The sequence below is a fragment of the Poromitra crassiceps genome (genome assembly GCF_964638095.1).
Source record: "Poromitra crassiceps genome assembly, chromosome: 10".
NCBI lineage: Eukaryota > Metazoa > Chordata > Actinopteri > Beryciformes > Melamphaidae > Poromitra > Poromitra crassiceps.
Window position 1 is genome coordinate 28,283,519 of NC_139631.1, and position 23,506 is coordinate 28,307,024.

At 42.7% G+C, this 23,506-nt stretch overlaps 3 protein-coding genes across 3 annotated transcripts in view; 1 reads left to right on the forward strand and 2 right to left on the reverse strand.

The window, feature by feature from the left end:
• The window catches only part of LOC310783383 (saxitoxin and tetrodotoxin-binding protein 2-like), a 2,355-nt gene extending 1,129 nt beyond the window's left edge, over nt 1–1,226 (forward strand). The window contains exons 3-6 of the mRNA XM_083644234.1: nt 1–4; nt 297–425; nt 606–701; nt 813–1,226. The exon at nt 1–4 is cut by the window's left edge and continues 64 nt beyond it. Of these exons, the coding sequence (XP_083500360.1) occupies nt 1–4; nt 297–425; nt 606–701; nt 813–895 (312 nt within the window). The 3' untranslated portion in view covers nt 896–1,226. The remainder of the gene's footprint in view (nt 5–296; nt 426–605; nt 702–812) is intronic.
• A 3,096-nt stretch (nt 1,227–4,322) lies between these two features.
• On the reverse strand, nt 4,323–6,293 carry f2r (coagulation factor II (thrombin) receptor). The gene is made up of 2 exons (XM_083644404.1): nt 6,155–6,293; nt 4,323–5,627 (listed from the first exon to the last, which is right to left on the reverse strand). Exons 1-2 carry the CDS (start codon nt 6,222–6,224, stop codon nt 4,396–4,398), a joined length of 1,302 nt encoding a protein of 433 aa, XP_083500530.1. The 5' UTR covers nt 6,225–6,293; the 3' UTR covers nt 4,323–4,395.
• Nucleotides 6,294–6,659: 366 nt separating this feature from the next.
• The window catches only part of iqgap2 (IQ motif containing GTPase activating protein 2), a 65,578-nt gene continuing 48,731 nt past the window's right edge, over nt 6,660–23,506 (reverse strand). The window contains exons 23-38 of the mRNA XM_083644259.1: nt 23,108–23,316; nt 22,727–22,879; nt 21,420–21,583; nt 21,110–21,334; nt 19,859–19,999; nt 18,862–18,946; nt 18,293–18,525; nt 16,673–16,805; nt 15,291–15,393; nt 14,716–14,857; nt 13,427–13,514; nt 13,067–13,279; nt 12,764–12,924; nt 12,450–12,593; nt 11,139–11,247; nt 6,660–7,321 (exon numbers count right to left, since the gene is read on the reverse strand). Of these exons, the coding sequence (XP_083500385.1) occupies nt 7,208–7,321; nt 11,139–11,247; nt 12,450–12,593; nt 12,764–12,924; nt 13,067–13,279; nt 13,427–13,514; nt 14,716–14,857; nt 15,291–15,393; nt 16,673–16,805; nt 18,293–18,525; nt 18,862–18,946; nt 19,859–19,999; nt 21,110–21,334; nt 21,420–21,583; nt 22,727–22,879; nt 23,108–23,316 (2,417 nt within the window). The 3' untranslated portion in view covers nt 6,660–7,207. The remainder of the gene's footprint in view (nt 7,322–11,138; nt 11,248–12,449; nt 12,594–12,763; nt 12,925–13,066; nt 13,280–13,426; nt 13,515–14,715; nt 14,858–15,290; nt 15,394–16,672; nt 16,806–18,292; nt 18,526–18,861; nt 18,947–19,858; nt 20,000–21,109; nt 21,335–21,419; nt 21,584–22,726; nt 22,880–23,107; nt 23,317–23,506) is intronic.

The following is a 23,506-nucleotide window of genomic DNA, read 5'->3' on the forward strand; positions in this document are numbered from 1 at the left end:
ACCTGTATGTATCTGGAAATATTGATCTTGATTGCTCCTTTATTTGCTCTCTCTCTCTTTCTCTCTATTTATAATGCCATGTGTTGAATGCCTTTACAGTATACAAAGCACCTGACAGAAGTGTGGCTAGGAAAGAACCATCACAACCATTTGAAATAGATCCATGAAAGAAATTGAGAAAATTAAGTGGAGTCTTGGATGCATGTGTCTGAGTGCCTAGTCATCCTGTGTTTCATAGTTAATGTCAAAGTTCAGTGGGGTCTTATGTGTCTGTCTTGTCATCCTATGTTTCATAGTTAATATCAACGGTCACACTTCGTACCATGATGGGAAATACTATGAGACGTGCTCTGACTGCCTGCTGTCTGAAGACACCACCCTCCTTCCTGATGGAGAGACAAAGGGCCGATACCTCTTCCTCTTCAGTAAGACTGACTCTTTTTACTTGAGTGTTCCATTTCAATGCTAGAACACAAATGGATGAATGAAAGACATAAATGAATACACATATGATTTACATGTTTTGCTCAGCATCTAAATACATTACTGTCACGTGTCACTGTTGCTCACCTCCCCCTTCTCCTTTCCCTCCTCCCTCCCTCCAGCGAGGACCGGGAAGCTGGAGCCCTCCGAGTTAGAGACCTTCAAGCAGCAAGCAGAGTGCCTCAAGTTCCTCCCTGAGTACCACTTTGGAGGCACAGGTCAGTCGTACTGCAGCATCTTTCTCCTGCCCCATTGAATGACCAAACTGCATTGGTGTTTCATCTGTACGCAGCCTCTTTCACTACTCTACCATTTTTCTCTTATTTCAGATCTATGTGCAGATGATAGAGCAACTGAAAAGCCTGCTGAGAGTACAGAGAACGCCGAAACTACCGAGCCAACTGCACAATAAAGCAAAGCCCACGCACCCATGTCCTGTCGCTGCGACACAGCCAAACAAGTCTTGTTTAGCAAATGCATAGTTAGTGAGTCAGTGTTATGATCTGCATGGCCATTGGTATACTGTCATTTTGTGTTGTGTCATTCAGTTGGGTAATGCAAGATTACAAGTTCTGCTAGTGTCATGTTAGATCTGCAGCCAGTAAATTGATGTATTGTTGGTGGCATTCGATTGAAATGTGTAGTAATATTATACTGTGAGTCATTGTCCAGTAAAGCTGTATGACCTTTTAACACAACTAGTCAAATCTGAATAGCTCATCATGGCATGCTTTGGCAGACAACAGCTGAAAAATCAACTTGAATTCCTCGTTGACATCAACCTAACAATCTCTGTGAATGGTTGAATGTATCATTATTTTGTGTGCGGTAAATAAAGATCACTTTTAGTGTGCTTCTGTATTGCGTGCTGTGTTCTGCTGTTGTTTCCTCCTACGGCTAATTCAGAAAGAGGGTCGTCTGGACTCGTATCTCTGAATTGAAACATTTCTTTATCCTTTTTCAAATACAATGGAAGCTGTCAGATGTAAAATACTTCCAGATTATACGGTTCATCAAAAAACACTTAGGCCTAACAGCTCTTCTAAGATACACTCAAGTTCCCAGAAACACCAACAAAGGCAATTGCTGGGAAACATCACCAGGAAGGGGATAAAGAAGACATAAAAACTTTGTGTGGTGTCCTCTAAGAAAGAAAAGCCGTTTCAGGTCCCTTCAGAACACCTCGACAACCAAACACAGGTCCTGGCAATGTGCCTGAGGTCATTCGGGGGCAGCGGCGTGGGCGATGGAGGACTAGACCGGACTGCAGGAGGAAGCCCTTCAGTGTGGAGTAAAATAAATCTGCACCGTCATTAACAGGCCTTCACCGGTCCCCTCCTCCACTGGCACAAGCACCTTGTTGTTTGAAACTCTAGAGGGAAACCATCAACAGCATTGGGGCTTTTCTACTGTGGCTTCAGCAGCAATAGGCTCCTCTCCGTCTCTCTCTCACTCACCATGGCTCTGTGTGTTGTTGCATCACTGCTGCTGGCTCTCACTTCCCTCAGTGCTGCATCCTCACCCGACTGCAAGGACTTGGTCAAACCTTTTATACCAGAGGACCCCAAATTGGTAAGTTGCTCTTTCATAGCTACATCTTTGATTAGCTGCATTATTCTCAAGACTTGTGATACTTGGTTTCTTTGATGTGCAGGTGTTTGGGAGATGGGTGTATGTGATGGGGTCCGGTGACCCCAAGTTTTACCACAAGGCACTGGAGTCTCTAAAAAGCTCTTGGATAGAGCTGTCTCCCACCTCCGACAGTCAAATTGTAACTTTACGTTGGGGAGATCACTGCTTGTAAGTCTGGTTATTTAGTTCATCATTATAGATTTCACACATCATAAAAAGCTTTGGAAACATCCTATTCATTTAATTTTTACGGCAACTTAAAATTTAAACTTGTGATAACATTCTCACGTATGTCAAGTGGTTATTCTTGTCTCTCAGTAATCGGTGCATCTTGGGTGAGGCAAATGCAACAGTCTCAGGAGTTGCTACCACATTTCGCAGTGAGTAAACAGCATCTGATGTATAGCTAAATAGAGGAGATTTAGAGGCTCATGTCTTTGGAATGACATTGACTGGATAGAGGACAGTAGATGAGATATTGATTAAGGCATAAATATAACTTTTGGCTTTGGAGTGATGCTATTACCCATTAAAGATACTGTATAGACACAGATGATACAATAATCAATGACTCCGCTTTCTGCTTTGAAAGAAAATTTGTCAGATCACAAAGGGCATATTCTGCAGACTTGCTCTGACTGCCTGCTGTGGACAGATACCTTTCGGAACAGGGATGTCACCGGGAGATACGTCATGCAGTTCAGTAAGTCATCTCTTATCAGGGTTTCAAATGTGCACATTCCCATTCAATTGTCATCTTTTATACATTTTTGATTCTCCCTTCCCTCTCAGCAAGGACAGGGAAAATTGATCCCAAAGATGTTGAAATTTTCAAGAAACAGGTTGGGTGTCTGAACTTCCCAGAGAACTTCCACACCTATGATGGGGAAACTGGTCAGTAAACGCTATTTTTTCCTAATTTCTCCTAAGAGCAAAGCTTTGGATGACACCAATCCAGATTCTTACTGGCAGAAACTTACTCAATTTACACAAGTGACCACAAGGTGGTGATGCAGCATTACTTTCACCCATACATGGTCAGGAAATGGCAATGGAGTAAACATCCTCTCTGATAGCAGATAAATGGACTGACATGCATTACTCTTTCTTCGCTTTCATTTGATCCGTTTCCCCCTGTGTGTTTCAGAGCTGTGCCCAGACAACAAGCAGAGTGCAGAGTGAGCAAGGGGGGAAATGAAGATACATGAGTATTATTATGAAGCAAAAATAAATTTAGGTTTGTTGCGATTGGATTATCTAAGTGCACCATTACCAACTGTGCCTTTTGCATTTTTAGGATCATGGACTTATTTGGCATATTCATGAGTGCCAATAAACCAAGTCATTAATAACTATGTTCAATCTGTTTTATGTGTATATTTACAAAAACAGCCAAGGTGTTTTCAAGGTCAAATTGTGGCTTCTTGAACAAGTCCTTGTCTAAGCTCTGATGTACAGCTTCTTTTGTGTATTTTGATATGTATGTTTCTCATCTCTCATTGCATAAATCATACTGTATTGAATGCTTCTGTTAATTAATTTATGTTTATATTGTTGTTGTCTACCTGTTTTAGACCAAGGACCACAATGGAAATAAGTCTTGACTTTATTGTGCTTTATCCTTGATGTTATTCTTTGAGATCCGTGTCTGTACTTTGTTTAGTACACTCTATTTCAATTTGTAACCTTCAAATAAAATAAAATAAAATCAAGTCAAATCAAATTACTTGATGACATTTGGATTATGAAAAAAAGAGGTGTCAGATCCACATTTTTGTCTTGAAAGTAGTTACATCATCACAGGTAATTTTGCTTAAGAATAAAACCTGAATTGCACACCAACAGCTTAATTCCCAAAATGCATTCAAAACATTGTATATAGAAGAAATGTAAAAGAATGGCAGGACATTTTCACAACACTGTCTATATGAAATTAGTCCATATTGATACAGACTGTGTGTGGTGGTGGATGAAATGCATGAGGAGAGAATGGCAAAAAGAAAGCTTGTTCATTATGTAAACAATGATAAAACAATGAATTTAATTCACAAGTGCAAAAAAACTCCAGCACAACCAGGCACTGGACACAGTCAAACTCTAACTCCTGAACCCTTTTCAAACCTTAACTACATTATTATTTGGAAATAACAGGTTTAGAGCATTAGAACAGCTGATTTATTTCGAGCCAACTTAAGTTGTTTGGTTTCTTTGATGTCTGACACTGTGGGTGTGTCAGTTTGCAAAAGGGCCCCCAAAGTCTACAATAGGTCCTACTCTCTCCTAGATAGGATCTCCAGCTATCAGCCTTCTGTAATGGCTCCCCAGAGCGGTCTGAAGGCTCTCCATCTTGCTCGACTTGGTGCTGTCCGTCCGTCCGCTGGTTCTGGTACTTCCGGTTTCAGAGCTGCTGTCGGACCCTGGCAGCAGCCTGCATCCTAGCAGTACCGCCACCTGCCTCTGGCACTGGGACGAGCCAAAGTAGTAGATGACTGGATCCAGACAGCAGCTGAGGCTACCTACACACATGGAGAGAAGGTAGGCCTGGTAGGACGTGGCACTGTCCTTATGGGCCAGCTGGACATAGTGCACCATCAGGATGACATTAGTGGGGGTGAAGCAGACTACAAACACCACCAGCACAGCCACAGCCATCACCACCGCCCGAGTCTTCTTGGAGCGGTTCTGCACGTTGGCTGCGGCCAGCGCCTGGACGATACGCACATAGCACACAACAGTGAAGATCAGGGGAATGAAGAAGAAGACAGAGGAGTAGATGGGGAAGAAGTACAGGTAGTAAGCCTGTAGTTGGTCCACATCCTGCACGTCGTGGCAGGTGGTGATGCCCAGGTCTGGTAAGTGGATGGTCTGACCGGAGATCAGCAATGGCATCACCCCTCCGAGACCCAGCAGCCACATGGCAACGCACACAGCAGAGGCTGTCTGAGAGCTGCGCCATGTCAGCGAGTCCATGGGGTAAACCACAGCCAGGAAGCGGTCTATACTGATACACATCATGAGTAGGACAGAGCAGTACATGTTGCAGTAGAAGGCTGCTGTGACCACTCTGCACATGACGGGGCCGTAGATCCAGTTGTTGCCGTTGTAATGGTAAGCGATCTTAAAGGGCAGGAGCAGGCCGAACAGCAGGTCAGCGCAGGCCAGGTTCAGCATGTAGATCACCGCCGGCTTCCTGGGACGGACACGACGCACAAACATCACCACGGCAACGAGGTTGAGGGGCACACTGATGATGAAGACGAAGGTGTAAACGGTCGGGACGAAGGTCGTTGATAGGCGGCCCTGGAGGAAGCCTTTGGCCTCTTCTGAGACGGAGTACTGCTTCTTGGCAGGGCGGTGTGGGCCGCTGTGGGGGCCACTGTGGCTGTGCTTCTTCACTGGCTCCTGCTCCATGCCCGACCCCCTGTCATTCACAGAGAGGTCAAGGTAGTCTATTGGCTCATCAGTCACCATGACATAGTGACCAGAAAAAGTCCTCGGCATGGGCTTAGAGCCTAAGGAGACACAGAGCAGAATAGATGAGTATTGTGTACACAGTGAAATAAGATACATATTGTGCAACTTTTTTCCACCCCAGTGGGTTAATTTAAAATGATTGGTTTCAAACCAAAATCATATATGGGACTTCCAAACCCAACCTTCATTTGATAAAATTTGCAGATGAAATAGGTGTTATTTTCCAGTTTATTTTCAACTAGAAAGTAATTAGTGTAAAGCCCAAAACTGCTTAAAACAAATTAGGGCAATATATAACATGCAGTTGCTCCAATTGTTTCATAGGATGATACAGTACCATATAAATCACCTACAGTAGGTGCTAAACAAATTGACCACATAAATAAATGCATGTGCACCGTAAAACGTGAGGCACACAAAGCAAATCATGAAATAATTTAGCAGGGAAGAGGGATTCTTTTTTTCATACATCACATCACATTTATAATCTAAATAACTAATCAGGCACAAGCTAATCACAGGTCAATGATGGACCAAAAATGATACAATTAAGAAGCCAACTTACCATTTGGGGGGATAAAGGCTGAGCTCTGGAGAGAAAATAATACTAGCAATCCTATTGATGAGTAAACCATGGCTGAAAGTGAATGTTTAATTTCTTATAAATATTTTAAAATCCCAAAGTGTGCCAATATGAGGTTATCTGGTTGCTACCAGAGTGACTGAAGTGTTCTGTGTAGCGAGAAACAAGCTATAAGAGTCAGGACACTCTGCCTCCTCCCACTCCCCACTGCACAGGGCATGCAGAGGCTCGTCTCCTCCCAGTAGCTACACAGAAATGAATGACTTCCCATAACTTTCTATCAAAGTCCCTCAAATAAATGAGTGGTTGGCAGACACTAGGCCTGAGAAAAGCAATGGTTGATACTAGACTTATGTTGGAAATCACTATAGAAATTAGGAGTAGATTGCTAAACAGCAGCAAACAATTATGGAAATTTGTAATTTATTAAGCACCACTTTAAAGCATTAGAAATTATTTCATTTCTACTTTGATAGTACATATTTTATTAAAAAGAAATCTTCATTTGTAGTTTTTAAAAATGTTCTTTGTAAATGCTGGCTGAATTAAAAGGCACTGATAAACCACTGTATTCCACATGTCCATGCAGGCTAGCAGGGCTGCAGTGGAGCTGCAGACTACCTCAGAGATCCGTGTCTGAACTAATGGACAGTGCTGCATTGTCTGAGCTTCATAAAGTGTTTCCTAGTTATCCTATACATATAAAACATGAATGCAATTATGACATAATTCTTAAAAATATATTCAATTTACAATCACATATGAAAGAAAAAAAGGGGGGACAAACATAACAGATCAATTTAATTAGACAATGCAACAAACTAACATTTCACTTTGGTATAATGTGATCGATCTAATCATACTCAGATGAAACGAAGCAGTCTTTGGGGTTCACCAGCCTGATTGCCTGCCAACACTTGCACCATTCAATGTTTTTCCCTCATAAGAATTTCTTTCCCAATCTCAGCTCTGTCAGAAGGCACGATCCTTTGAAAAACACTCTCCTCCTCCGTTCCTGTTGCCTCTTCCCGTCTCTTATTTTCCATAGAACTTCTTGTTGAGGAGGAAGATGAGCAGGTTGACGTTCACTTTGGCCTTGTCAAACATCTTCATGACGGCCACTCCTTCGTACTGCAGTTGAAGGAGATCCTGGAAACAGAAAGTCCCATACGTGTTATCTCAGTCTCAAATACACAAGTCCAAACAAGTCACATTCCAAACATTCAATTGCATTATCTTTATCATTTTGTCAACGTGGGGCATGACACCACCACAACTTCATCATCATCATCATCATTTCCTTTATTTGACCAGGTAGATTATTGAGAACACATTCTCTTTTACAATAATGACCTGGCCAAGAGGGCATAGAGGCATACACAAAAATAGAATCAATACAAATAAAAACAAATATAAACAGTGTTAACACATTGAATGCCAGCCATGTTTTCATTCCTGTAGGTAAGTTGTGCCAGGGGTGTTTTTGACGATTCTGGCTCATTTTAGAACAGCCGAGGATTCTTTTCTGTTAAGAATTCATGAACACCAATCATCTAAAAATAACTAATAGAATGTGTGCTTTCTCTGTCTAAAAGAGTTAGTTTGCAGAGTTAGTAGTTATGTAGATATTAGCCGTTGAGTACAGCATGGTTTCAGCGTCTGGAAATTTATTCAGAGATAAATGGCTTTTTGTGAAACAGTCACTTTAACCATTCATTTTTGGCATCAGTAAGACCGTCAGACATTCTAAACAATAGTTTTGAACAGTAATGTCCTCCATAACAACAGGAAACACCCCTCTCATTCAAACTCCTCCCTCCGTGTGTCTTCTCCTCCTTCCTCCTGGCAGCGGGCGTGTCAGAAGCGCGTTGTGCTGCCTGCCTGTCTGTCTGCGTGCCTGCCTGCCTGCTTGCCTGCGTGCGGGGACGAGTCTGAAATGGATTACTGTAAAATCGCCAAGCCATTTCCTTGAATGGCTTGCTCCCGCGGTGTGTGTGTGTGTGTGTGTGTGTGTGTGTGTGTGTGTTCGCGCGTTGCTCCGCGGCTCTGGGGGGGAGGGGATCTCTGTCCGTTCTGTGTGTGTGTCTCCGGCTTCTGACTGTAAAATCGCCAAGCCATTTCCGCGGGAGGCGGCTGCTTTTGGTGTACGGGTCCCGTGGCTGTGGCTTCTCTCTGTATCTGTCGCCACTTAGTGGTCGGTAAAATAGATTACACACATGCTCTTGCTCCTATAGTTATCTCGAAGATGTAAAAGGGGTTGATTGATGTCCCACCGTCAAAAAAACATGTAAGACGAGTTAGGTCGTCCTTGGCACTTAAGCGCTGGATTATGTAAGACGAGTTAGGTCGTCTCTGGCACTTAATGTGTTAAAAAGCATTTAGCACAGAAAAGTCACACAGCAAGTCTTAGACTTAACAGACAGGGCAAACAAAACATGCAGGTAGTGCAGGGTTAGGAGACGGGGCAGGGGAGTCAGGACTAGGGATGTCAACGGTTAACCATTAATCGATTAACCGTCGCTAACATCGTTGTTCGGTTATTGCTGTCGGTCTATCAGTTAATATAAAAAAAAAAAAAAAAATTTTTTTTTTTTTTGGACACGTTTTTTGAGTTTCCTTGAAGATTTTGCACAGTGTTTTGCATCATGCAACTATTTTGTTCAAATTTTGTTCAATTGTTGGCAGCAAATCGAAATAGGCTACCGTAAATTTCGGACTATAAGCCGCGGCTTTTTCCCCGTTTTTTGGCCCTGCGGCTTATATAACGGTGCGGCTTATCTATGGATTTTTTCAGAAAAGAAAAAAAAAAAAAAAAATTCTCTCTTCTTTAGCACTCTTTCTAACTATAAATCCACTTCTGTTTTAATTTCCTCTCTTGCCCTCTTTTCACCACACCGCGGACACTGTGTGCACTGTAAAAAAAAACAAAGGTGGTGTTGTGTTATGTTGTTTTGTTGAAATGTTAATAAATGGGAGCTTCCTCAAACAGCCATCTCTTTCCCGACAATCCCCTCTGTGCATGAACCCTTACATATGGTAATTAAACATTAAAACACAAAAAAAAAAAAAAAAAAAAAAAAACATTAAAACACCTGCGGCTTATAGTCCGGTGCGGCTTATATATGTAACAAACAGGCAATTTTGCTGCTGCGGCTTATACTCCGGTGCGGCTTATAGTGCGGAAATTACGGTATATTTTGTTTAAGTTTTTATGCTGCAAAAGACAGTAGGCCTAATGTGAAAAAATCAAAAGAAATAACAGATTGTTGTTGTTGTAATGTTTACATAAACAGGAAATAAAGCTCTCAAAAATATATTTCCTTGTCATCCATATAAGAGCCAGAATGATTTTGGAATGATTACCTGATCAAAATGTGGCAATAAACTTATAAATTTCAGCAAAGCCAACAAAAAATAAAGGCATAATTCTAACACAAAAAGCATTAACATTTCAGCATCTAAATAGACACGCCTTGTTTGGGCATGAGCTCATTGAGTAAATAGACATTTTTTTTTTTTTTTTTTTTTATATTAAAAAATTATGAATTAACCGATAGGTTAATCGATTATTAGCGTCGGTTAATCGAAAGTGAAATTAACCGAAAATTGACATCCCTAGTCAGGACAATTGGCAATTGCAAGCATGTGTTAAAAATGACTTCAATATACTGCCAAAGGCAGCCAGGTCAACAAACTGGTCCAGCTGAAGTGATTTGTTGAGCCCATTCCAAGCAGATGCAGCAGCAGAGTGGAAGGCTTTGCTACCAAAGGAGTTCTTGGTTTTGGGGATGGCGAGAGTGATGACCGCGTTCGATCTGAGGTTGTAAGTAGATGTGGAGATGTGCAGAAGATTGGATAGATAGGCTGGGGTGTGTCCAGTGAGTGCTTTGTAGATCAGGGTGTACCAATGTGACTCACGTCTGGCTTGGAGAGAGGTGAGGCTTATTTGACTGTAAAGAGAGCAGTGGCGAGTACGGTAGGCAGCTCCGGTGGCGAATCTGATGGCTGAGTGGTAGAGGGTATGCAGTTTGGCAAGCGTGGTTTTTGAAGCATGTTGGTAAATGACATCACCATAATCAAAGGCGGGAAGAATGCATGATTTGAAAATGGAGATTCTGGAGGAGTGAGTAAAGCAGAGTTTGTTTCTGTAAAGGAAGCCAAGCTTGGATTTGATGTGGGATTGAAGTTTACTGATGTGAGTGTTAAAGCTGAGGGAGTCGTCTAGCCAGATGCCAAGGTATTTGTATGAGTGGATGCGTTCTATGAGGATGTTGTTGAGAGTGGTTAAGGAAAACTGGGTTGGATTAGCTGGAGAAGGTTTCTTATGTGAAAAAATCATGAATTTGGTTTTGGAGGCATTGAGTAGTAGTTTGGAATCAAATAATGTTTTTTGGATGGAGGAGAAGTTATCTTGAAGTTCTTGAGCGGGTTCCAGGCGGTGCCCAGCAAATTGATCAATGTTAAAACTTCACCATTATTTAGTCCACTAGAACAATTAGAGAATGTAGAAGAATGACTATATTGATCATAGATTCTCTGTTATCTCTCTACCAGCAATACAGATAGTCATGGAATTCTGGACAAAATCATATCCGATAAAAAAAAAAAATGTCCTCAGATTTGGGTCAGAGACCAAATCTGATCAAATGGGGGTCCATGGCCCTACTGTGCTAAATAAAGGGTAATTGATGTGAAAATGGTTGAGAATCACATGCCTAAGCTATACAACCTTTCTTTCCCTTAACATACCAATAAATCATTCTTTCATACTCAATACAGATACATGAACACCATTACGGGTGTATGTGTTCATTAGTCTGGATGACAAAAATGGAAAACAATTGCTTCATAATATTTTCTGCTATTAGCCCAGTAACGGGAACAGGAAAGTTAAGCCTCTGTCAGCAGGATTTATTGGCTGGTGAGACATTATTGTGTGAAGCTGACACACTGGGGAAGCATTTACCTGGAAATGAAGCTGGACCTTTTCCATCTCAACTCCCATAAACTTGGCCTTCACCTCAAAATCCCCAACTTCCTCACAGGGCGCAATGTCAAACATGACATTTTTGAACCTACGGAGGAAAAAAAAAACAATAACACAAGACAAATTTATGTGGGGATAGGACATATCATCTGCATTAGTCCTCTTATTCTAGGACACCGACATTCAAATGGGAGTTGATTTTGGCACAATATATAGTACTTTCAAGAAACTGGAATCATGATTCTACAAATTAGTAGTAGAATGAATTATGAATCTACAAATGACACCAACATCTCACTTTGCCTTCCTTAACAGATTCTGACTGCATTTGTAGTGGATTCGTCTAAAAAGGAAGCATTTTATACTCATCATATATGATTTTGTGTTTATGCAAGTAAACTTAATTTCCTGGTGCAGTATGGCATTTTAATTCAATCAAATAATGAGGAGGAGGAAGGTATTGATCTCGAGGTCGGTCATGAAAGAGGATGTCAACTCAATTAACAATATGCCTAATGATATTTCCCTTCCGCACAGAGAACCCACCCTGACACAGCTCAGATCACTGTTTATACATCAAAGTCAGTTCAAAACCCATTCTCTGTACTTTAACAGGCATCCTTCCTCTCCTTGCTTGGAAAAAAATCAGCATTTCCTACACTGGGATACAACTGGATTGATGAAAGCTACGGCCTCTTGTTGGATTGAATCCACCGCATGCATGTCTGAAAGTCCCAAGTTTGCATGTGCTGGCTAGTAATAGGTTCTCCTTTATTTTGGCCATGATATATTTTATATAGGCATATTATAGAGATTTTCGAGGCCTTCTTGAAGAGTGATATATAGCTTGCAATAAGGATGGGAGATATACAAAATTGAAAAATTGTATTGAGAATCCAATCAAAGTTTATAAGAGGTAGTTTGTAAGGAACAAACATATTATTAAATGAATACAGTTGGTCACACAACTGCTGGCAGAATGGGTCATCTACATGGCCTTGAAATCTTGCGGATGTGTCATGATGGCCTACCAATTATACCACAATGTACAAATTTAGATGGACCTCTTTGCACAAAGTTAAACTTAGTCTCAGGTCAATGATACAAAGTAGCGGTAAAATACTTTTGGGACTCCCAGCCCTGTAGCTGTCCAAGTGGCGACCAACTATCAGAACCATCAGCTTTATTGGCCAAGTATTTAGACATACAAGGAATTTGACTCTGATTTACGTTGCTCTCAATGTACTCACACAGAAAAAGCTATGCATACTGTATGCACACTAGACTTACTGGTTGGTCTGCAGACCCTCTATCTCCAGGATGACTCCTTTCTCATGCAGCCTGGCACCCGTGTATTTCAGAGACTGCTGCTTCCACTTCTTACTGCCCTTCTCTTCTCCTTTGCTGTCCACTTTGATAGACCGGCGTGAATTTCTGGGTACACACAAGACACAAGGTAATCTGTGTTTAAAATCAAATTAAATATCTAATCATCCATCCACCCACCCCATCCATCCAAATAACAAGCAGCAAGGACATAGTGGTACAAACAGTGAGGAAACTCTTCTTCACCACAAGGTGTAAGAGACGTCGGTACAACTCACTTCCGGTTGAGATTATCCAGGCAGGTCTTGACGTAGGTGTCATAATAGTTCATCTGGTCCTGATGGAAAGCCGTCTTAGAGTTGAGTGCGGTCAGAGTCTGCTGGAGCTTCACGAGCTCCGCCTTCCTCCTCTGTCTGTAGCGTCTTTGGTAGCGAATGTCCTGTCAATTACATGTTTTAGCTACACCTTTGCAAAATTGGAAGCTGGACAGACCACAGAAGATGCTGAGAAGCTACCATTGGAAGCATGCATCGGTTTACATGTATGTAAGTGCCCATGTACTGTATATAAGAAATGCATACCTTTGATATGTCATTGATGATGTCCTGGTACTTGTTACTTGCAGTGACAAGGCCAACCTGCTCCAAGGTACGGAAGTTCCTGAGGATCTTCCTCTTCTTCTGCTCCAGTGGCAGCTGGCTGTCCTCCAGTACCGCCTGGCTGCTTTTCAGACCCTCTGGCGTCTGGGCATCCTGGACCGCACGGCGCTCTATGATCTTGGCATGCTCCGACTCCTTGAGGGAGAAAGTCAGACATATAAGCAACATTTTTAACATACTGCAGTGCAAACAAAAAAGCAATTGCATAATATGCTTTTGATGAAAGAAAATGTATGTTGGGTATATGGCATGTAAAGTAAACGCAGTTCATCATAATAGCACCTGCACGGCAGTGGCTGGGGTCTCCAGAGTTTCAGGTAGAGTCTCTCCATGTTGGATCCGAACCACATCTACAATGAGCTTCTTAGTCCTGACAGACAGACACAGAAATGGATCGTTTGCTTGTTCTCATTAGACAGAGATCAGTGTTTTACGGTATATTTTAACTTATATAGTGTATGCCAAATTCATACAACATTTCTAGTTGCCAACACAGTGACACTGTTAACATGTAGCCTAACAATCTGTTAGTATGACTAAAATGGTCTTCCTTTACATCAACAGATTACTTAAAAACCTCCAGACATGTAACATGCCTATTACTCCCAAGTCAAAATGCGTTTTCTCAGTCAGGATGGAAGAAACAGGGCAGACTGAGGACCAGGTGGAGTGATGACATCTTTACTATGCTGGCTTGGGAACGCCGTGGGATCCCCCAGTCAGAGCTGGCCAAGGAAAGGGAAGTTGGGGGTCCCCTGCTGGATCTACTACCTCCATGACCCCACTCCGGATAAGCGGTTAAAGATGGATGGATGGAAGAAACCTCCCGGAGTCTGACCTTCCGTCATAAACTGAAAACTCATCGCTATGCACTTCATATTGTATATATACTCTATATTGTATCACTGACAATATATTCTAGGCTTTGACATATTGATGATCTTCCTCTTTATTTGATCACTGACAATATATTCTAGGCTTTGACATACTGATGATCTTCCTCTATTGTATCACTGACAATAAATATGCGCCGGCAGCTGAGGCCATCCTTCTAATACAGCCTCCTTCACTAGGTCCAAATGGATACATCTTTATAGCCCAGATAACCCTGACCACCAAGCCACTTCCTGCTTGAGCAGGAAAGGATAGAGGGGCAGGAAAGAGAACAAAGGCGTGCCACTGAGAGATAGCCTCTAAGAAACATGCTCTGTGTCTAAAAGGGTTAAGTACACACATAATTGCGTCACGCAGAATTTGTATGTTGTTATTTCTGGCTTCTAAATATGATCAAAACAGTAGAAGCCTACAGTTTGCAGGCCGACTACCAGCCAGTCCAATAAGCCTGGTGTGATGCATTTCATAGGAATCATGTGTCACATTATAAGATAATGAAAGTATAGCCCGATATCTGCTGTAATCTAATTTGTGTGTGGGTTAATTTGTGTGTGGGTTAGTACATCATCCTTTTGACAGCTGAATTTGGCTGAATGCTCCCAAAGGATTGCAACAGAGTTGACAACAGTCTTTGCTTGAAGGAATTGTGTCTCAATTGCCTCCATCAGTAAACATACTTTATCATGAGTGTCTTCAGGTCCTTGTCATCCCCTTCCAGCAGCTCAAACTTGCTGGTTAGGGTGAGCGAGATCTCCGTCTTTCCCAGCTGGCTCAGGGCGCTGTCTTTGTTGGGGTCGTTAGGGTCAACAGCTCCTTCACCTGAGGTCGAGCAGCACAACATGAAAAGTGGTAAAACAAGCTATGGCCAACTTGTTATTACAAGATATATGGCAAACAAATTGGTAACAAAAAAGAAGAAGAAGCAGGAGTAGGGTAAAGGGTTAGTGATGTTGGGTTTTGAATGGAGGGTTGAAATCTAAGAAAGCAAACTGATGTGCTCCCCTCCTTCAACAACTAATGTCTAATGTCAACAGTCATGTTAGATCACCATGGGTCTACTCTACTGGACAGCCCAAAGATGTGGACATATTTAACTTTATCAATGTGATAAAGAGTAGCTCAAAAAGTGCTCTTTAGTGCATAACTAAAGCTTAAAATCATATTATGCCATTTTATTTTAGAGATGTATTGCATTTACAGAAACAAATTCTTTACTCTGTATGTATGTGTGTGTGCATGCGTGCGTGCGTACCGAGCAGCGCCTCTACATCGGGGGCATCTCCCAGGTCCTGCAGCAGCTCATGCAGCAGGTCGTTGTGGTCAGGAGAGATGGCCTCCAGATGCTCCAACAGCAGCTAAACAAACACACAATGACTCATGACTGTGATCAATTTAAAAATAACTTCAATTGATTCTACTTTGCTGTGAAACTGTACATTTTTCTTTCCCTTCCTCCACAAAAGGATTACTAGAATACGTGCGTGTGTTTGCGGTAGTTTACCGTTTGTGTTTGTAGGTTGCTTGCAGCAAGCCCACTAACTACACAATAAATTACAGGGGTGTCCAAACTTTTTTGAATGGGGGGCCAGATTAGATCATGTGAAACCGGGGGGCCGGCCAGCTGCTGCTCGCATCATATGAGTTATACAAATAAAAAAATCACATCACAATACAATTGCACTCTAAGGATTTTGTTTACCATCTGAAAACATTAGTTCTGCCTGCGTTGTTCCTACTTGGTGCTTGTCTACAAACTGTATGATAGTGCCGTCATCATTAGGTGAACAGAAAACATTTGAATTGAACTTGCTTGATTAACCAATACTGTGCAAACGGCCACATATAGTATATTTTGAGAGACAAGCTGAGGGCCACTTAAGATCGGTCAAAGGGCCGCATCTGGCCCCCGGGCCGGACTTTGGACATGCCTGCAATAAAACGTATACGGTATGTAAAATGTTAGTTGTAGTCTCTTTGTCATACCACTACTTTATTTTCACATAGCAAACACAAAAACGTGAATCAAAATTGTGAATCATCTATAGTGTTAGGCACAAAATGAGGGGTGAGATAACATCCGCCCAAAGCAACATGCACGTCATCTCCATTGTTTGTGTTAGTCCCTGGGTGACTGCAGTGTAAAGTGACATGGATGACAAAAAACACATCTGGCTTTAACCAACTAATGTCTTCAGTCGGCCAGGAGCCAGGAGGAGTTTGTTCTCACCAATGCCACTACTCCCATTCCCAGGAAGCAGTGCATGAGGGGAAGAGAAAGTAAATAAAATAAGTGACTGCAGACTAGAGTAAACGCTCACATGGAGAGAGTGGGAAAGAGATGGGAGATTAATTTGGGATAGAATACTGAATAGAAGGAAAAAGGAAATAATGCAGTAACAGTAGTATAGTTACAAACAGGCCATAGAGAGAGACTGACACCAGGGAAAGACCAAAGATCTGCGGTACGCATGAATCATAAATCTACAAATTTACATTATGGAAGTGACTGCATGTTTCTTTGACCTGGTGTTATTTGAATGATAACTATTAAGGTGATTTTTGGAAGGAAAAGTTGTTCTGATCCAATATGGCGAATAGAAAACTCAATTAGAGAGGAGTCTTGTTTGGGTTTACCGAGTGGGTGTTGATGATCTCCTCTATTGAGATGTAGATTATGGGCTTGCTCAGGGTCACCATGTCTGAGTATTCATCGACGTTAAATTTCTCCTCAGGCTCCGGGACATCACAGGCCGCCTGGAAAAACATCCTGGAGGATAAGAACATTGGGACATTAGCAGATATCAGTCTGCACGGCTTGTCCTGTGCTAGCCAGCTCACAAGGAATTATAACGGTTTTATCAACTTTAATCAAAAAACAAAACATTCTGTAATGTATGCGTTACTTTATTGTAGTCCTGATTGTGGTTTTTAGCCCAGAAATTGGGTCTAGAAAATATATTGATTTCCAGTATTTTTTAATGTGACCTGCTCTGAGAAAATCAGTCACATTGACCCCAAACACACAATTTGAGTTTTATACACTGTTGGAAAGAGTGTAAGATTTCTGGTGATATCAAAATGATCTTAGGGCCTCGAAATTTGACAAAGTAAGATAGTTCTGCTTTTCACCCTACCTTTATGAGCTTCAAAACTATATTTAGCATTCAAATTTCACAATACTCTTTGCACAGAATGTAAGCCAAGGCTTTCTTTTACTAAAATCTGGTGAAACCCCAAAACAGCCAAAATGTATATTTTCTCATAAAATCACATTTCTACACAAATGGGCCAGTGCTACATGCAGCTGATTGTGTCAGAGTGGCACCCCCTCTGTCAATCTGGGAGAGTTGTAGACTAGCACATGCTTCCTCCGATACATGTGCAATCGCCTGCCGCTTCTTTTCACCTGACAGCATGGAGTTTCACCGGCAGGATGTAGCGCGTGGGAGGATCACGCTACCCCCCCAGTTCCCCTACACCCCCCCAATAGGAGCCCCGACTATGGCCCCGACCGACCAGAGGAGGCACTAGTGCAGCGACCAGGACACACACCCTTAATATGGCTTCCCACTCGCAGACACAGCAAAGTGTGCCTGTATGCACGTCCGACCCTTTGGCAGGGAATTAGGCCCATTTCCAGTAATGATGAGTCATTAGCTACTCCAGCACTGTGGTAGAGAGAATTCTGGGAATGCAACTTCTCCCCAAAAACAAGGGACACTCCCTCATTTGTACAAGGTTGACTGGAGTTCAACATCTCCTAGTTGCTGACACTGCACTCCTCTCCCAGGCTTACCTCTACTTCCACCACACCAGCTCAGCCTGTTCCTGACCTCACTGAGGAGGCCTCCCTTTATTTCTCTCCTCCTCCTGCCTTTTTTATTGGATGGAAATGTTATTTTTGCATGCAAACCATCCTTAAGAGCGGCGCTGCCGAGTGAATTTGACAACATCAGGAGACCGTAGCTCATGTAGGCTACGCCAACTAAAAAGATTTCACTTTTATCCCTCGAAACAAAGAAAACAGCACAAAAGTGCACTAATTATCTCCACCGCCATCCTCCCCCCCCCCCCCCTTGTACCATGTTAATTGTATTGAACATGTACTCCAAGAGCCACTCCTTAATACTGTAAATAGCTGTTGTCATGTGGAAGATTTAAATATGCCCCCCCCCCCCAGCTACCTTACAATTGCAGAGCAGATTTTCTCTATAGGAGTAGCTATATTCATTTCAAATGCATTCACTTTCTCACCTAAACTTCTCATAAGTCTGTGATATGTAGTTGTTCATTGGTGTCATATGTGCGTTCTCGCCCTCAAACAGCTTGTTGGCGGCAGCGTGCTGGAGCATCTTGGCGACAGATCCCAGGTTACGACGCTGGTCTGAGTGCAGCTGACCCCCTGCTGACACGTCGATGATGTCAAAGCCGTCAGGCGCCACGATGGCTGGGTTCATGTAGCGGTAGTAAAGCAGGTTTCCTACAATCTGACACGAGAGGCGGTAAATGCATAGTTAAAACATTTTGTAAAATGAACTTATACACAGGCAATCACCTCAGCATGGTCTACTTACAATAAAAGATGCAGAGAGGATTGTGTGCAGAATCTTTCCCGCCTACTACAGTATCAGCTAATTAGTATATAATGTGTCCAACAGAGAAACTAAGGTACAAACTGCCTAATGAGCAATATGTCTCAATATATTAAACTGATCATTAAGCCTATAGTATACAGTACATCAATTAAGGAAGGAAGAGGTATTATACTACATGTATGCAAATAAAAGGACATTTATATGAAGATATACATGAAGGCCCTCTACCTTCAGCAGCTCATCCTCTGAAGCATCTGGAAACCTTTCATGGAGGCTATTCTTCAGAACTTTTGCCATGTATCTCATGCCATAACTACATGCAAAAACAAAACAACATGCATTCACATATGCAAAAAATGACAGCCAACTCAAGATATGGAGAACTGAACACAATTAAAATCTATAATGGCAATGCTTTGACGGATTTAACTGAAAGCATTAAGCTTTAGTCAATTTGTCAATGTCTCTCTACATTTTATTGTAATTCCATTTCTGTGTTAACAAGTATAGAATACATGAATCCAAACTGTTTTCACTTTACAGTAGGAGTGCCGTTTTTCCTCATGAGCATAATCCAACATCAGCACCATCTAGTGGGATATGTCTCTAGCAACTGAAAGCAACTGTGATGCAGCCACAGAACTGTGCAGTCGAAAAGCTACAATGTTTAGTCAATGGTCCATGGTCAGACCCACGTAGCATTTTAGTCACACCCTTCTCATCATAATGTATACATCGTTTAATTAATTTTTCCACTCAAATATAAAAATAGTAATTTAAATATCTATATTTGATGCTGGATTATCCTATTTAAGGTGCCGGCACACAAAAGGTGCCATAGAAATTTAATTAAATTGTATTGCACTGCACAAATGTTTCTGCATACATTTTTCTCAGATTGAGTCCCATCAAATTTTGCATAACCTCTTAAGAGCACGACACTATTCCGCCTAATATTATATTATATTATACTTAGCTGCTAGTTAGGTACTGTGACCTCTAACCATGTTAGCAACATCTATCAAAGGAACACCGTTAACTGTATTTATTCTCCCTAATAACTGATTTAACATAAATGCAAAAATAAAAATAAACAAAGTGGACAACACATACACTATGAACAACATGGTGCTCACCCATCTGCTCTAGCATGAGACAGGGAATATTGTCACAGAAGAAGCAAAGGATGTGTGGACTTTGACATCGAACAGGTTCTCAAACTTACGGGATATTATCCAGCGAAGACACAATGGAGCTGAGAACTTTATCTGTGGCAGAGCGCAGAGCCAGACTGGAAGCCTCCAGCCTGCTGCGGACCTCCTCGTGTGACATGGCCTGCTCCGGTGTCACTTCATATGGCAGCTTGCTGAGGGACGACAAAACCAAGGAGACGACGTGAGCTGACATTTGTGCAAACGGCAGGGATTTAGGTAGACAGTATGTACTGTCATCCAGTACTCATCGCAGTAATGGGTTAATTGATAGAAGAATATTTGGTAACACTTTGGATTAGGGAACTAACTTCTAGTCTGCTTTGCTCGGTGGAGCTTATAAGGTGCCAGTATCACATCATTGAGAGTAATTATTACATGAAAACTTAATTATTTGGGGACTGCACGGCACTGCAGAGCGGGCGGGGGGCGGAGGAGAGTGGGCTGGGGTCATGACGTATAAACTGTGCTGCAAGGGGCCAGAGGCAGTCAGAAAAACAAACAAACATGGAGCCGGTGTCCACTCTTTTGATAATATTGCTGACGCGCTTTTTCCTCAAACGTAGACAGCGACGTAGACAAATTAAGGCGAAGATGGAAAGGGATATACGTGCGAACAGAAACAGATTCATGTTCGCATTCTTCTTCGCTAAACATCGTGCAGAATATGAAGATAGACTAAACCGGGGACAGATAATGACAGTGTTAAATACCTCTGCGCTGCTGCGTGAGACTAGAGCCGTCTGGAAGCGAGAGAGACCAGGAGGGAATTTATTTTGGGAAGATGCTCTGAACAATTTTGACGACGTGGAATGGAAGCGTCATTTTCGCATGTCCCGGTGTACGTTCGACTACCTGCTGAGTCTGGTCTGACCTGCACTAACACGCAAGATCACCCGGTGGCGAAAACCACTGGAAGCGCGTTTGCGACTGGCAATAGTGCTTTGGTGGTACGCAACACCAGGGGAATATCGAACAATCAGCTGTGTATTTGGTGTTGGACTGTCTACTGTGTGCTGCCTGGTCCGCCAAGTCTCGACGACACCCACTGATACAGGGAAATGACTGGACCCGTTTCACACTTATGTCCCCTATCGCGGCATACCGGTCTCATCACAAGGTTAGAAGTGGTCAAATGTCCGCGATGACGGGGGCGCGCTTATACCGGAAAACAACTTTCACACATGAAGGCATTACACCGCTTTCTGGTAATTTCCCGGGTATAAAGCGCATGTGTGAAAACGGCTTATGTAGCACATTCCTACCTGGCCTCCCCAGTCGCCGTCTCCAACTGGTTGACCCAGGCCTTGTACACATCCACAGGGTTGGTGTTGATGCCTAGGCTCTTGTCCTCGATGATGTCTTTCACCACGGGGGCCAGAACCTGCTTGAGTGTGTTGTGGCCCCGCGCGCCTCTGTTGAAGCTCACCACCATCTTGATGACTGTCGGGTTCCCCGTCACTATGTCCTGGATCTGGTCCACCTTGGAACTGAAACATGGAATTTAGTCTTCATGCGTTTTATTTATTTATTTAAATCATTCAGACCTGTCAGTACTGATGACTCAACCCTCACTTGATTTCCTCTTCCAGGGCCGTCTTGAAGAGCTTCAGCAGCAGGTACTCCTCTCTCTGGTTAGAGGCGTAGTTGTACAAGGTGAAGATCACAGTGTCCATAAACTTAGTGGACTTGTTTTGAGGCATCTGGAAGATCAGCTTGGCTAGGTAGGAAGGATTGGTCTGAGGGGGAGGGAAAAGACAGTGGAGTTGACATCAGGAGTGTGTCTGCACAGGCATGTGCAGACACAGGTGACAACCACCTCTCTCTGAACGTCTCCAAGACAAAGGAGATCATTGTAGACTACAGAAGGGGGGGGGCGCACCCCCCCCAATCACCATCAACGGCACAGTGGTGGAAAGGGTGGACAGCTTCAAGTACCTGGGAGTCAATATCCACCAGGACCTGACATGGGCCAACCACACTGTTGTCAAAAAGGCCCAACAGCGACTACACGGACTCAGGCGCCTGAAGAAATTCGGGCTAAGGCCAAAAATCCTCAGGGACTTCTACAGAGGCACCATTGAAAGCCTGCTGACTGGCTGCTTCACCACCTGGTATGGGAACTGCACCACCATGGACCGCAGGGCGCTAAGAAGGGTGAGGCGCGCGGCCCAGCACGTAACAGGATGTGAGCTGCCAGAACTGCAAGATCTGTACAACCAGCGGTGCCTCAGGAGGTCCCTGAAGATCATCAAAGACACAAACCACCCCCACAACAGTCTGTTCTCCCTGCTACCCTCAGGGAGGAGATACAGGGTCCCAAGAGCACGCACAAATCGATTGAGGGACAGTTTCTTCTCGCAGGCCACGAGACTCCTTAACATATACAAATAGTGTAGTAGCCGTACTGTACCGCACTGCAGCTGCTACCATCACGTATGACTAATGTTCAATAGTACGTTTAATTACCGTAGGTATATGCTATTTGCACCTAACAGAATGTTATTATGTTTAATTATGTTTAAAATATGTTCATGCCATTTGCACATATGTGCAGTGAATACGCCACTGTCTGTTTACTGCTTTATTGCTTGTTGCCTCTTGTTTTTATTTATTTATTTTATTTTTTGCACTATGTTGTAACGGAGTCTACAGCACAAGAATTTCACACGTGATACTTGTACTACGGAGTGACAATAAAAATCTTGAATCTTGAAATGTCTAATAAGACAATTTCATTTGTGTCACAAATGCTGTAAACTGAAATTGAAAATGTCAATAAAGATATTGTAAAAAAACATTTGATTTGTGTTCAATTAGGATGAGCTCAAAGCAACAACTCTTAGTGTATGTGTGTGCGATTACACACGTGTGTGTCTCACCTGTAGCAGGTAGAAGAGGTGTTGGTAGGCCTCCAGTTTCCTTCTTTTGCCTTTATTTAGGCCCTTGATACCCAGTCTGATCCCTGCAGCCAGCTCCTCTTTACCAGTCTTACTTTTCTTGTTCTTCATTTTCTTACTATGGGACACAACATCCTTTTCACAGAAACAAACGCAAGCAAATGAAGCAGCCAGACTGGACTGGATACAGGTGCAAACCGCAATATATTATTATAAGGGCTCAATGTTGGAAACAGTTTTTATTGATTTTGCTGCACATGAACTTGTAATATTAACTAGCTATGAATGATGTCAAAGCAAAATAAAATAAAACAATTGCTTGCATTTCCCACCCTTGTACTGCTAACAGCAAGGGTTCCCAACCTGCAGGGTGATCCGGTTCTTCACCAGCAGGCCGATCTTGATGTCCATCAGGTTCAGGTCTTTCTCCATCTGCTGATTGGAGCGAATCTTAGTGACCACCTCTTCCCTCAGCCGTGTCACTTCCTGCTCCTCCTGCAGATCCAGGGGGCTCTGCTCCAGCAAGTGGACAAACTTACGCACCACCGACAGAGGGGGGTCCTGGGCCCCAGCTGAGAGGGGACGCATGCAAGACCGCAAAAACACTGCTCAGTAATCTTCTACAACTTGTAAGAAACCTATGATGAAGAAGGAAGCTGCCTACAGGTCTACTGCTCTTTTTATATTTTCTCCACTGATTATTTGAGTTTAGTACTGTATTTGGTGCATGTCGTGTGTGTGTGTGTGTGTGTGTGTGTGTGT

What these genes read in the sequence shown, in the direction of transcription:
- f2r (XM_083644404.1), bottom strand. Translation starts at nt 6,224, where the DNA reads ATGGTTTACTCATCAATAGGATTGCTAGTATTATTTTCTCTCCAGAGC. An exon ending in AGCCTTTATCCCCCCAAATG is followed by an intron (nt 5,628 to 6,154) that starts GTAAGTTGGCTT and finishes GTGTCTCCTTAG; the next exon opens with GCTCTAAGCCCATGCCGAGG.